The 15,214-nt window shown below is 38.5% G+C and overlaps 1 protein-coding gene across 3 annotated transcripts in view; it reads right to left on the reverse strand.

Moving 5' to 3' along the window:
• The window catches only part of LOC127871693 (uncharacterized), an 86,650-nt gene that overhangs the window by 32,804 nt on the left and 38,632 nt on the right, over positions 1-15,214 (reverse strand). For 2 of the 3 annotated variants that reach the window (XM_052414821.1, XM_052414820.1), the window contains one exon: positions 1,481-1,501. The exons of the other annotated variant lie outside the window; for it this stretch is intronic. In XM_052414821.1, coding sequence (XP_052270781.1) covers positions 1,481-1,501 — 21 coding nt within the window. The remainder of the gene's footprint in view (positions 1-1,480; positions 1,502-15,214) is intronic. 3 annotated transcript variants of the gene reach the window in all.

Consider the following 15,214-nt stretch of genomic DNA (forward strand, 5'->3'; position numbering starts at 1 on the left):
CTTTGACCTTAAAGTAGGACATTGACCTTGAACCAAGTGACATGTTTCTTTCTCACGACAATTCGTCACACCATTCTGATCATTTATGGTAAGTTATATGAAAATCCATCTATGCTTTGAAAATACCTAAATTTATCATTTGACCTTTAAGTGTGACCTTGATCTCTACCCTAGAGAGTACCCAACATTATATCTTACTATGTTGATCACTAACAAAAAGTTGTTTGAAAATCCACTATTGCTGCAGAAGTTAGGCTCAGAAAAAAGCATCAAGTAAAGACTGAATGTTCATAAAGCTGTTTTCAAAATGGTGTACAATGAATGTAAAACATATTGGGCTCTTTTTTATGCAGACTTGACATACCTATGTACACTTTCATATACTTAACAGCAATAAATAATTATTGAATAATGTGTGAATATGTAGAAACATCTGTAAATCATGTAAATTTAACGTCATTTCAAAAATTTACATGATTTACAAATGACAAAATTAATTATAGTTTCAAAATACTACAGATTCTGCAATAAATGCACTCAAAGTTTACCTTTTTTAGTACGGGGAAATGCGTTGAATACAAAGTTCAGTTTGAGGTATGTTCGGTCATCTATCACTATTTCCTTGCAGGTAATCGTGATAACATTTCTTTCAAATATTTACAAATCTGATAACCTGGATAGATTTTTTATGAAAATGTCATTTTAGCAAACAGAAAGTTTTTTAAGCACATATAAAACATCACGAAAGGTCATAGTCAAATTGTTCTACCAATTCATATTTTGTTCTTAAATATGATACAAGTATAAGAGTATTGCCTCACATCTCACTTTCACTGAAATCCCTGTGATTCATCACAACATGACCCTTGAGGACCTGTATGTCTCTTTTTGCCACATTCTTCATTCAAATTATGCAAACACAGATATCTGAAGTGGAGCGTTTTTTCACTTCCAACCTGCAAATTTGTGCATGAATCACTTTTAACTTCCGAACAAAGTTCAGTTTAAATTTCATAATTATTGCATTTGTTGTGTCTGCAACTTTAGGCAAATGTTTTGATGTTAAAAAGATTTGACTCATGCAAAACAAGAAGTCACAATCCTGAGCGCAGCCTTATCAATAATAGTTCAAACTCAATAAATACGGCAAAAATAATTCATGTTTTCAGATCATGTAAGAATCACAATTATTCTAAAATTTTCTTTTTTTACTGATCTAGTACTATAAGAAAGTTTGGGTTATTCTCAGGCATGGCTATAAACCCATCAGGAAAACACTCAACTCTCCTGGTCTCATTTCTGGCAATGGGAACACCTAATCATTGTGTATTTTCCATAAACAACCATAAATTGCTCGACATGTGTTTGTTAACTTTGTAAAAGTGTACAGAAATATATCAGTGTGGAATATGCTTAGATTACATTTCAAGCGTTATATTTTATGATCCGACTATTTGTTTTAAATACTATGCAGACTTACAGGGCATCCAGGCTTCATTTGCTGAAATGGTACTATAAAAATACAGTACTAGGCTTGCAATACCTAAAATGTATAAAAAAAACTCAAGCTGCAAGGGGAAAAAGGTCCTGCAAACACACAAATAACTTATATAGTGTACCTGCACTGTAGTAACTTAATGTAGGGTAACTACCATATCCATCATCTGGAGAAAGGCCTGTCAAATGTTAAAATGGCAACAACAATTAATGCAAGTGTTCCAGTTTTCCCATCCAAAGTTATCAAAATAAAATAAGGCATGCCAACAGCAACACTTGCACATGGCTGCGTATTTCAATAAATTTAAAGCAAACCCATGGACAATCAACCACTCAATGTAAGAAAGATTTAGCAATAAATTCCTGTTTACTTTATGAATACTTTATGTACTAGTGAAACACAGCAAAATTGTACGAAATAAAACGACAACAGAAAATTTTGCCATCCCTTTAATGAATACCAAAATGTGCTACCCCACCCCCAATCCCAAATCCAATTCCACCTGTCCTCAAATCTTTCCTCCGTACCTTCATTATCCTCCCCCATGATAACCCCACTGTCCGTGGAGGGTGGAGGGGAGGGCGCGGCATACCGGCGCCTCTGATAGAGCGACTTGTGATACAGGTACTCCAAATGCTGGATGGAATCCATTGAGGAGCACCAATAGGGTTGTGTAGTTAACTTTTATATATATTTTCTTATCCCATTTGTAAAATAAGTTACTAATCACTTTTTAATTTACACACAAAGTTTTACTGTTACTTTTTATCTTCATACCTTATATTTCACAATGCCTTAAGAATTTTAATTCTCGTTACAATATTTTGTGAACTTATAATTATCCAGTAATTATTGTTTCACTAATTAATATATATACAAGCATCCACATTACATAAATGTATAATAATTAATTTTCAAAAATATTTGTGTTAATTGATTTAAACACAAAAGCAGAATGAAATTTAAACATTTCCATTCATCAAAAGTTATACTGCATGGAATGCAGAATATATCCCGCTTCTTTTCCAACATTCATGTGTATCTCTCCATTTAACTCAATCAAATTCTAATATAAATTTCTCAAATGGTAGCACAATCACGATTCAAAAAATCAATTTACAAATCTGCAGAACTGCACACTTAAAATCCATAGTCAAAAAAAAATGTCACCACATTTTAACAACAGAGAGTATGTCTTTGGTCGTACAATCTGGACAAATATTAGTTTTGACTTCCTTAGACTTTCAGGTCAGTAAAGACAGTTTAAATAGTTTTATCTGTTTAATAAGATCTGCAGCCATGTGAATCACGCAATTTAATCCCAGCTTTAGATCTAATGTTTGTTCCCACTAAATTGCCAGTCGTTGCCCATTCATGGTCAGTATACTGCTTATCAAACTATTTATCAACACCACTGTTTATCTCCATAAAAATCCCATTAACTGTGTATCATGCCACAAACTAGTTTGTAATTGTAGTGAAAGCAACTGCTGAAATCCAAGCAGTTAAAAACAGAGTGAAAGTTAAATAGCGAACAAAATTCCATTCATATCTTAAATGAATTTAGCCGTTAAATTTTACCACTATCATTGATGAAGAGACCCAATAGTTTGAAGCAAATAAACTGTACCTGGATGACTCTAATTGAACCAAAATATGATTTATATCAGCTCATATAAATATTTAATTATGTCAAAGGTGTCAAAAGGCACTTAACCCTTTGCATGCTGGGCAATTTGTCGTCTACTAAAATGCTGTCTGCTGAATTTCTAAAATTAGCATTTTCTTCGATTTTTTTTACAAAAATACTATCAGAATAGCAATCAGTTTGGATCCTGATGAGACGCCACATTCTGTGGCGTCTCATCTGGATACAAACTGTTTGCAAAGACCTTCAAAATTCGGTTCCAGCACTGAAAGGGTTAATGGCACTACCTTGCATGTACAGAAAGTCATTTTTATAAGAAAGTTACAACTTCAATGCAATTTAAAGAAAATCTTGTTTCTAAAGTTTTCATTAAAAAAGGGATATTAGCATAGCAAATTGAAAGACTGTCCACTGTCCAATTAAACAAGAGAGCCTGAAAGGGCAAAAGTCGCTCACCTGAGATAACAAGATATTATTGGGACAAATCTTTTGACCAAGTTTCACGAAGATCGGAAAATAAATGTGGCCTCTAGAGTGTTAAACAGGTTTTACTATAGCCATATCAGGAAAAATGCCCCGCCCCCTGGCAGCCATGTTTTTCAACCAACCGGCATCATTTTTGAACTCATTCAAGATATTATCGGGATGAATCTTCTGACCAAGTTTCATGAAGATCGGACAGTAAATGTGGCCTCTAGAGTGTTAACAAGATTTCACTATAGCCATATAAGGAAAAATGCCCCGCCCCTTGGAAGCAATTTTTTTAAAGCAAACATAATTATTTTAAAACTCATCCAAGATATCATTGAGACCAATCTTCTGACCAAATTTTATGAAGATTGGACAATAAATGTGGCCTAAAGAGTGTTAACAAGGTTTTACTATAGCCATATATAGCAATATAAGGAAAAATGCCCTGCCCCTGGTGGCCATGTTTTTTAAGCAACCCAAATCATTTTCGAACTGACCCAAGATATCATTGAGACAAATTTTCTGACCAAGTTTCATGATGATCGGAAAATAAATGTGACCTCTAGAGTATAAACAAGGTTTTACTATAGCCATATAAGGAAAATAGCCCCGCCCCTGTGGTGGCCATGTTTTTCAACCAACTGGCATCATTTTTGAACTTGTCCAAGATATTATTGGGATGAATCTTCTGACCAAGTTTCATGAAGATCGGACTATAAATGTGGCCTCTAGAGTGTTAACAAGATTTTACTATAGCCTAATATAAAGCCATATAAGGAAAAATGCCCCGCCCTTTGGCGGCCATGTTATTCAAGCAAACGTAACCATTTTCGAACTCATCCAAGATATCATTAAGACATAATTTTCTGACCATATTACATCAAGATTGGACAATAAATGTGGCCTCTAGAGTGTTAACAAGGTTTTACTATAGCCATATAAGGAAAAATGCCCCGCCCCCTGGCAGCCATGTTTTTCAACCAACCGGCATTATTTTCGAACTCGTCCAAGATATTATTGGGATGAATCTTCTAACCAAGTTTCATTAAGATTGAACAATAAATGTGGCATCAAAAGTGTTAACAAGATTTTACTATAGCCATATATAAGCCATATAAGGAAAAATGCCCCACCCTTGGCAGCCATGTTTTTCAAGCAAAAGTTACCATTTTTTTACTGATTAAAGATATCAGTGGGACAAATCTTCTGAGCAAGTTTCATGAAGATCGGAAAATAAATGCGGCCTCTAGAGTGTTAACAAGGTTTTACAATATCCATATAAGGAAAAATGCCCCGCCCCCTGGCGGCCATGTTTTTGAACACGGCAAATGTTGACGTCGCGTCGCACAATGCACGACGGACAAAGGACGACAATTAAAAGGCGATCAAAAAAGCTCACCATCCATGAGCACGTTGTGCTCAGGTGAGCTAAAAAGCATATATGCAAGAAGCAAGAAAACTTACGTTGGTGAGCATGTGACTTTTTGGCTCTGTTTTTACAGGCATTTTTGAACTAAAGAATTGAAGTGAATTGTATGATAATGAAATTAAAACATAATTTAGCAAAAAATAAAAACATTACATTTAAGAAATACTAGAACAACATATTTAAAGTGATTTTATGGGCACTTTTTACTGTTGAATTGAGCTTAAAAGAATTAACAGGTCAAAAGAGTTAGTTAAAATGTTGTTTCTGACCAATTATCTGCCACTCATCTTACTACCAGTTGTTTATAAAAATATATTTTATATTTGATATTCTTACGTGACTCGCCCAGTCCTCTAAGCCGAAATGATCCATAAAACAAAATTGTGTCTTTGTGTCGTATGACAAATCTGCACTAAAACTTAATTTTTAAGGTTCACATCGTACATGCATGATCAGTTGTCAAACGAAAGTACGGTTGATATTCAAATGCATGATTTTTCTCTTTCCGGGATATTGTTTTAGTATGTTGATGCTGCATTAACAAATATAAGTGAATATGAAGTGAAAACACCAAAAATTAACAAGGGTTGCAATATACACCTACAAACTGCTAGAGGCCCATAATATCACTTTTAACTAATTTACTTGGGACCAAATATTTGACATTCATTTTATGGAGCTACCTGAGGTATGATTTTAATAAATACATAATTACATAATTATATATTTTATAGATATTAAATATTAAAGTATAACACAATTTATATTCTATAAAAATAAGAAAACCAAATAAGCACAATAAATGATAAATTATTTCCTGTTTAATACAAATTTAATTTAATTAATGTCAGCAGAATAATTTTGTGTTCATTAGTCTTACATTATTCTAAATGAAGCAAATTTTAACTGCACATTTGCTTTCTTCCTTTTCGTAATTAATGACAAAACATTCAATTAAGGCAATTTCCCAACAAAAAGTCCACTAAAGGTACTTTTTTTTTAATTCAATGCAATACTGTTACTAGCATTTGAAAGAAAGTAGTCTTCAACTCAAGACAACTATTTCATTAAGAAACAGGATGCATAATATATACATGTAGATCAAAACTTTAAAACACCCTGCAATGTTTTCATTTGAAATCCCAATGTTTATCAACCAGTCCTTCTTTAAGAAACTTGTTGACTTTAAGAATAAAGGCTTTCTTACACCTTTTGAATTTTATTTTCTGAACAAGGTATTTGAAAAACTTAAGAGATCAATTGATAAATTACTGTTTGATATATAACATATATGAACATATTTTAAATTTTCTTCAAACCAGATGCAGAATTATAAACAAGAACCTCCCATTTCTTTATCATATTGTACCATTTCAATTGAGATGTTTCCCACATGAACTGGAATGTTTTATGTGATACAAATATTTGATAAGTTCTTCTAAGAAAACTGTTTTTTTCATATGTAATGTTGTCATATTGATTCTATTAAACTTGCAAGGCAAAGCGGATACAAACATGGCTTTATATTTGAAAAAGATTCATGATTTGCTCTAATTGCTCTTACAGCCTACACCATGTCATGCCATTTTCAAACAAGGAAGCCTTTATGGGAAGCATAAAAGAGGCGCCATTTTACAGTTCATATTGCAACACAAGGAAAACAACTGACTTTCAAATTACTATCAACCTATCAACAATAATACCATTTACAATTGTGACTACTGATAACATCTAGGTTTACAGTCCCTTAAAGGGATACTCCAGTAATTTTAACCCTTGCTTAAATTAAGTATAAAATGCATTAGGTAATGTAACAGCCCTGTTGTTTGAGTGGTTGTGGCCAAAGCTTTTTAATCCAAAGATCAGTGGCTAGAACAAAGGTGAGGTAATTCTTTTCTTAACCCTTTCCCCCATTAGAAGCTTAGTGAAAATGGCTTTTGCAACCAGCATTAAACCAGAACAGCCTGCGAGTAACACGCAGTCTGTTCAAGTTTTATGCTGTTTGCTGCTCATCATTAACTTAGGGTTTGAAATAAAGTCTTTAAAACTTGATTCTAGTTAAAAGGTCTTTAACTAAATTTAACTTTCTAAGGGAATGCGTCAAAATACGTATCTAAGTGGTAAAGGGTTATTTTTTATGCATTTCTATTCTAGTTTCATACTGGAGCTCTTTAATTTCAATGTTAACAATTATGAATTAAACGCATTTAATGACGCACTTAGAAAAATCCCCAAATCTGTCAACTAGTCTCTTTTATGAGGTCTTATTACATGAAAGTCGGTCATCCCTATTTTCAACACAATGCAGCATTGAATCACAGACATACTCAAATTGTATCATATATGGTGTCACAGTGACTGCTGGATCATTAGCAGCGATGAAGTGTCATTTAACATATACCAAGTCATTAAACTTACATTCAATGCTATTAACAGGGAAATAAAGCGTCATTAAATGTGTATTTGCTAAAAGAGCACAAGGTTAAAAAATTGTTTATTTGGCTTCTGACAATTTGGTTTGACTGTAAATAGTTGTCCCACATTAGCCAGTGAAGTTTGCACTGCATGTGTGTAAATAGTTGTCCCACATTAGCCAGTGAAGTTTGCACTGCATGTGTGTAAATAGTTGTCCCGCATTAGCCAGTGCAGTTTGCACTGCATGTGTGTAAATAGTTGTCCCGCATTAGCCAGTGCAGTTTGCACTGCATGTGTGTAAATAGTTGTCCCACATTAGCCAGTGCAGTTTGCACTGCATGTGTGTAAATAGTTGTCCCACATTAGCCAGTGCAGTTTGCACTGCATGTGTGTAAATAGTTGTCCCACATTAGCCAGTGCAGTTTGCACTGCATGTGTGTAAATAGTTGTCCAACATTAGCCAGTGCAGTTTGCACTGCATGTGTGTAAATAGTTGTCCCACATTAGCCAGTGCAGTTTGCCATGCATGAGTGTAAATAGTTGTCCCACATTAGCCAGTGTAGTTTGCACTGCATGTGTGTAAATAGTTGTCCCACATTAGCCAGTGCAGTTTGCACTGCATGTGTGTAAATAGTTGTCCCACATTAGCCAGTGCAGTTTGCACTGCATGTACATAAATAGTTGTCCTACATTAGCCAGTGCAGTTTGCACTGCATGTGCATATATAGTTGTCCCACATTAGCCAGTGCAGTCTGCACTGCATGTGCATAAATAGCTGTCCCACATTAGCCAGTGCAGTTTGCACTGCATGTGTGTAAATAGTTGTCCCACATTTGCCAGTGCAGTTTGCACTGCATGTGTGTAAATAGTTGCCCCATATTAGCCAGTGCAGTTTGCACTGCATGTGTGTAAATAGTTGTCCCACATTTGCCAGTGCAGTTTGCACTGCATGTGTGTAAATAGTTGTCCCACATTAGCCAGTGCAGTTTGCCATGCAAGTGTGTAAATAGTTGTCCCACATTAGCCAGTGCAGTTTGCACTGCATGTGTGTAAAAAGTTGTCCCACATTAGCCAGTGCAGTTTGCACTGCATGTGTGTAAATTGTTGTCTCACATTAGCCAGTTTAGTTTGCACTGCATGTGCATAAATAGTTGTCCTACATTAGCCAGTGCAGTTTGCACTGCATGTGTATAAATAGTTGTCCTACATTAGCCAGTGAAGTTTGCACTGCATGTGCATAAATAGTTGTCCTACATTAGCCAGTGAAGTTTGCACTGCATGTGCATAAATAGTTGTCCCACATTAGCCAGTGCAGTTTGCACTGCATGTGCATAAATAGTTGTTGCAGATTAGCCTGTGCAGTTTGCACTGCATGTGCATAAAGAGTTGTCCCAGATTAGCCAGTGCAGTTTGCACTGCATGTGCATAAAGAGTTGTCCCAGATTAGCCTGTGCAGTTTGTGCTGCATGTGCATAAAGAGTTGTCCCACATTAGCCAGTGCAGTTTGCACTGCATGTGCATAAAGAGTTGTCCCACATTAGCCAGTGCAGTTTGCACTGCATGTGTGTAAATAGTTGTCTCACATTAGCCAGTGCAGTTTGCACTGCATGTGCATAAATAGTTGTCCCACATTAGCCAGTGCAGTTTGCACTGCATGTGCATAAAGAGTTGTCCCACATTAGCCAGTGCAGTTTGCACTGCATGTGCATAACTAGTTGTCCCACATTAGCCAGTGCAGTTTGCACTGCATGTGCATAAAGAGTTGTCCCACATTAGCCAGTGAAGTTTGCACTGCATGTGTGTAAATAGTTGTCCCACATTAGCCAGTGCAGTTTGCACTGCATGTGCATAAAGAGTTGTCCCACATTAGCCAGTGCAGTTTGCACTGCATGTGCATAACTAGTTGTCCCACATTAGCCAGTGCAGTTTGCACTGCATGTGCATAAAGAGTTGTCCCACATTAGCCAGTGAAGTTTGCACTGCATGTGTGTAAATAGTTGTCCCACATTAGCCAGTGCAGCTTGCACTGCATGTGTGTAAATAGTTGTCCTACATTAGCGAGTGCAGTTTGCACTGCATGTGTGTAAATAGTTGTCCCACATTAGCCAGTGCAGTTTGCAATGCATGTGTGTAAATAGCTGTCCCACATTAGCCAGTGAAGTTTGCACTGCATGTGTGTAAATAGTTGTCCCACATTAGCCAGTGCAGTTTGCACTGCATGTGTGTAAATAGTTGTCCCACATTAGCCAGTGCAGTTTGCCATGCATGTGTGTAAATAGTTGTCCCACATTAGCCAGTGCAGTTTGCACTGCATGTGTGTAAATAGTTGTCCAACATTAGCCAGTGCAGTTTGCACTGCATGTGTGTAAATAGTTGTCCCACATTAGCCAGTGCAGTTTGCCATGCATGAGTGTAAATAGTTGTCCCACATTAGCCAGTGTAGTTTGCACTGCATGTGTGTAAATAGTTGTCCCACATTAGCCAGTGCAGTTTGCACTGCATGTGTGTAAATAGTTGTCCCACATTAGCCAGTGCAGTTTGCACTGCATGTACATAAATAGTTGTCCTACATTAGCCAGTGCAGTTTGCACTGCATGTGCATATATAGTTGTCCCACATTAGCCAGTGCAGTCTGCACTGCATGTGCATAAATAGCTGTCCCACATTAGCCAGTGCAGTTTGCACTGCATGTGTTTAAATAGTTGTCCCACATTAGCCAGTGCAGTTTGCACTGCATGTGTGTAAATAGTTGTCCCACATTTGCCAGTGCAGTTTGCACTGCATGTGTGTAAATAGTTGCCCCATATTAGCCAGTGCAGTTTGCACTGCATGTGTGTAAATAGTTGTCCCACATTTGCCAGTGCAGTTTGCACTGCATGTGTGTAAATAGTTGTCCCACATTAGCCAGTGCAGTTTGCCATGCAAGTGTGTAAATAGTTGTCCCACATTAGCCAGTGCAGTTTGCACTGCATGTGTGTAAAAAGTTGTCCCACATTAGCCAGTGCAGTTTGCACTGCATGTGTGTAAATAGTTGTCTCACATTAGCCAGTTTAGTTTGCACTGCATGTGCATAAATAGTTGTCCTACATTAGCCAGTGCAGTTTGCACTGCATGTGCATAAAGAGTTGTCCCACATTAGCCAGTGAAGTTTGTGCTGCATGTGTGTAAATAGTTGTCTCACATTAGCCAGTTTAGTTTGCACTGCATGTGCATAAATAGTTGTCCCACATTAGCCAGTGCAGTTTGCACTGCATGTGTGTAAATAGTTGTCTCACATTAGCCAGTTTAGTTTGCACTGCATGTGCATAAATAGTTGTCCCACATTAGCCAGTGCAGTTTGCACTGCATGTGCATAAAGAGTTGTCCCAGATTAGCCAGTGCAGTTTGCACTGCATGTGCATAAATAGTTGTCCCACATTAGCCAGTGCAGTTTGCACTGCATGTGCATAAAGAGTTGTCCCAGATTAGCCTATGCAGTTTGCACTGCATGTGTGTAAATAGTTGTCCCAGATTAGCCTGTGCAGTTTGCACTGCATGTGCATAAAGAGTTGTCCCACATTAGCCAGTGAAGTTTGCACTGCATGTGTGTAAATAGTTGTCCCACATTAGCCAGTGCAGCTTGCACTGCATGTGTGTAAATAGTTGTCCTACATTAGCGAGTGCAGTTTGCACTGCATGTGTGTAAATAGTTGTCCCACATTAGCCAGTGCAGTTTGCAATGCATGTGTGTAAATAGCTGTCCCACATTAGCCAGTGAAGTTTGCACTGCATGTGTGTAAATAGTTGTCCCACATTAGCCAGTGCAGTTTGCACTGCATGTGTGTAAATAGTTGTCCCACATTAGCCAGTGCAGTTTGCCATGCATGTGTGTAAATAGTTGTCCCACATTAACCAGTGCAGTTTGCACTGCATGTGTGTAAATAGTTGTCCCACATTAGCTAGTGCAGTTTGCACTGCATGTGTGTAAATAGTTGTCCCACATTAGCCAGTGCAGTTTGCACTGCATGTGTATAAATAGTTGTCCCACATTAGCCAGTGCAGTTTGCACTGCATGTGTATAGATAGTTGTCCCACATTAGCCAGTGCAGTTTGCACTGCATGTGCATAAATAGTTGTCCCACATTAGCCAGTGCAGTTTGCCATGCATGAGTGTAAATAGTTGTCCCACATTAGCCAGTGCAGTTTGCACTGCATGTGCATAAATAGTTGTCCCACATTAGCCAGTGCAGTTTGCACTGCATGTGTATAGATAGTTGTCCCACATTAGCCAGTGCAGTTTGCACTGCATGTGCATAAATAGTTGTCCTACATTAGCCAGTGCAGTTTGCCATGCATGTGCATAAATAGTTGTCCCACATTAGCCAGTGCAGTTTGCACTGCATGTGTATAAATAGTTGTCCCACATTAGCCAGTGCAGTTTGCACTGCATGTGCATAAATAGTTGTTGCAGATTAGCCTGTGCAGTTTGCACTGCATGTGCATAAAAAGAGTTGTCCCACATTAGCCAGTGCAGTTTGCACTGCATGTGCATAAAGAGTTGTCCCACATTAGCCAGTGCAGTTTGTGCTGCATGTGCATAAATAGTTGTTGCAGATTAGCCTGTGCAGTTTGCACTGCATGTGCATAAAGAGTTGTCCCAGATAAGCCAGTGCAGTTTGCACTGCATGTGCATAAAGAGTTGTCCCAGATTAGCCTGTGCAGTTTGCACTGCATGTGCATAAATAGTTGTCCCACATTAGCCAGTGCAGTTTGCACTGCATGTGCATAAAGAGTTGTCCTACATTAGCCAGTGCAGTTTGCACTGCATGTGCATAAATAGTTGTTGCAGATTAGCCTGTGCAGTTTGCACTGCATGTGCATAAATAGTTGTCCCACATTAGCCAGTGAAGTTTGCACTGCATGTGTGTAAATAGTTGTCCCACATTAGCCAGTGCAGCTTGCACTGCATGTGTGTAAATAGTTGTCCCACATTAGCCAGTGCAGTTTGCACTGCATGTGTGTAAATAGTTGTCCCACATTAGCCAGTGCAGTTTGCACTGCATGTGTGTAAGTAGTTGTCCAACATTAGCCAGTGCAGTTTGCACTGCATGTGTGTAAATAGTTGTCCCACATTAGTCAGTGCAGTTTGCACTGCATGTGCATAAATAGTTGTCCCACATTAGCCAGTGCAGTTTTCACTGCATGTGTTTAAATAGTTGCCCCACATTAGCCTATGCAGTTTGTGCTGCATGTGTGTAAATAGTTGTCCCACATTAGCCAGTGCAGTTTGTGCTGCATGTGTGTAAATAGTTGTCCCAGATTAGCCTGTGCAGTTTGCACTGCATGTGCATAAAGAGTTGTCCCAGATAAGCCTGTGCAGTTTGCACTGCATGTGTGTAAATAGTTGTTGCAGATTAGCCTGTGCAGTATGCACTGCATGTGTAAATAGTTGTCCCAGATAAGCCTGTGCAGTTTGCACTGCATGTGTGTAAAGAGTTGTCCCAGATTAACCAGTGCAGTTTGCACTGCATGTGTGTAAATAGTTGTCCCACATTAGCCAGCACAGTTTGCACTGCATGTGTGTAAATAGTTGTCCCACATTAGCCAGTGCAGTTTGCACTGCATGTGTGTAAAGAGTTGTCCCAGATTAGCCTGTGCAGTTTGCACTGCATGTGTGTAAAGAGTTGTCCCAGATTAGCCTATGCAGTTTGCACTGCATGTGTGTAAATAGTTGTCCCAGATTAGCCTGTGCAGTTTGCACTGCATGTGTGTAAATAGTTGTCCCAGATTAGCCTATGCAGTTTGCACTGCATGTGTGTAAATAGTTGTCCCAGATTAGCCTATGCAGTTTGCACTGCATGTGTGTAAAGAGTTGTCCCAGATTAGCCTGTGCAGTTTGCACTGCATGTGTGTAAAGAGTTGTCCCAGATTAGCCAGTGCAGTTTGCACTGCATGTGTGTAAATAGTTGTCCCACATTAGCCAGTGCAGTTGCACTGCATGTGTGTAAATAGTTGTCCCACATTAGCCAGTGCAGTTGCACTGCATGTGTGTAAATAGTTGTCCCACATTAGCCAGTGCAGTTTGCACTGCATGTGTATAAATAGTTGTTGCAGATTAGCCAGTGCAGTTTGCACTGCATGTGTGTAAATAGTTGTTGCAGATTAGCCAGTGCAGTTTGCACTGCATGTGTATAAATAGTTGTCCCAGATTAGCCAGTGCAGTTTGTGCTGCATGTGTGTAAATAGTTGTTGCAGATTAACCTGTGCAGTTTGCACTGCATGTGCATAAAGAGTTGTCCCAGATTAGCCTATGCAGTTTGCACTGCATGTGTGTAAATAGTTGTCCCAGATTAGCCTGTGCAGTTTGCACTGCATGTGCATAAAGAGTTGTCCCAGATTAGCCAGTGCAGTTTGCACTGCATGTGTGTAAATAGTTGTCCCAGATTAGCCAGTGCAGTTTGTGCTGCATGTGTGTAAATAGTTGTTGCAGATTAGCCTGTGCAGTTTGCACTGCATGTGCATAAAGAGTTGTCCCAGATTAGCCAGTGAAGTTTGCACTGCATGTGTGTAAATAGTTGTCCCAGATTAGCCTGTGCAGTTTGTGCTGCATGTGTGTAAATAGTTGTTGCAGATTAGCCTGTGCAGTTTGCACTGCATGTGCATAAAGAGTTGTCCCAGATTAACCAGTGAAGTTTGCACTGCATGTGTGTAAATAGTTGTCCCAGATTAGCCAGTGAAGTTTGCACTGCATGTGTGTAAAGAATTGTCCCAGATTAGCCAGTGCAGTTTGCACTGCATGTGTATAAATAGTTGTCCCAGATTAGCCAGTGCAGTTTGCACTGCATGTGTGTAAATAGTTGTCCCAGATTAGCCAGTGCAGTTTGTGCTGCATGTGTGTAAATAGTTGTTGCAGATTAGCCTGTGCAGTTTGCACTGCATGTGCATAAAGAGTTTTCCCAGATTAGCCTATGCAGTTTGTGCTGGATGTGTGTAAATAGTTGTCCCAGATTAGCCTGTGCAGTTTGCACTGCATGTGTGTAAAGAGTTGTTCCAGATTAGCCTGTGCAGTTTGCACTGCATGTGTGTAAAGAGTTGTCCCAGATTAGCCTATGCAGTTTGCACTGCATGTGTGTAAATAGTTGTCCCAGATTAGCCTGTGCAGTTTGCACTGCATGTGTGTAAATAGCTGTCCCAGATTAGCCTATGCAGTTTGCACTGCATGTGTGTAAATAGTTGTCCCAGATTAGCCTATGCAGTTTGCACTGCATGTGTGTAAAGAGTTGTCCCAGATTAGCCTGTGCAGTTTGCACTGCATGTGCGTAAAGAGTTGTCCCAGATTAGCCTATGCAGTTTGTGCTGCATGTGTGTAAATAGTTGTCCCAGATTAGCGAGTGCAGTTTGCACTGCATGTGCATAAAGAGTTGTCCCAGATTAGCATGCACAGTTTGAACCATTCGCTTTTATGGCATTTTTTTGTTCAATAGAATTTTTTTCTTGGCAGAAATCAAGTATAGACAGAAAGTGTCATCCCTGATTAGCCTGTGTGGACTGCACTGGCAAATCTGTGATGATACTTAAAGCGCAAGCATTAAACCTCATTTGTCATATATTGAGGCTCAAATATTTATGAATGAATAAAGAAATAAGTAAACATCAACATATGTCAGCTACTTAAGGTGCAATGACTGAAAAAATATGTTAACCTTAAAGCATTGCAAATCTGTTGTACACAAAAAATACAAATAACAGTCAAATGATGAATCTAAACGATTGC

Source organism: Dreissena polymorpha, chromosome 3 (genome assembly GCF_020536995.1).
Source record: "Dreissena polymorpha isolate Duluth1 chromosome 3, UMN_Dpol_1.0, whole genome shotgun sequence".
Classification (NCBI taxonomy): Eukaryota; Metazoa; Mollusca; class Bivalvia; order Myida; family Dreissenidae; genus Dreissena; species Dreissena polymorpha.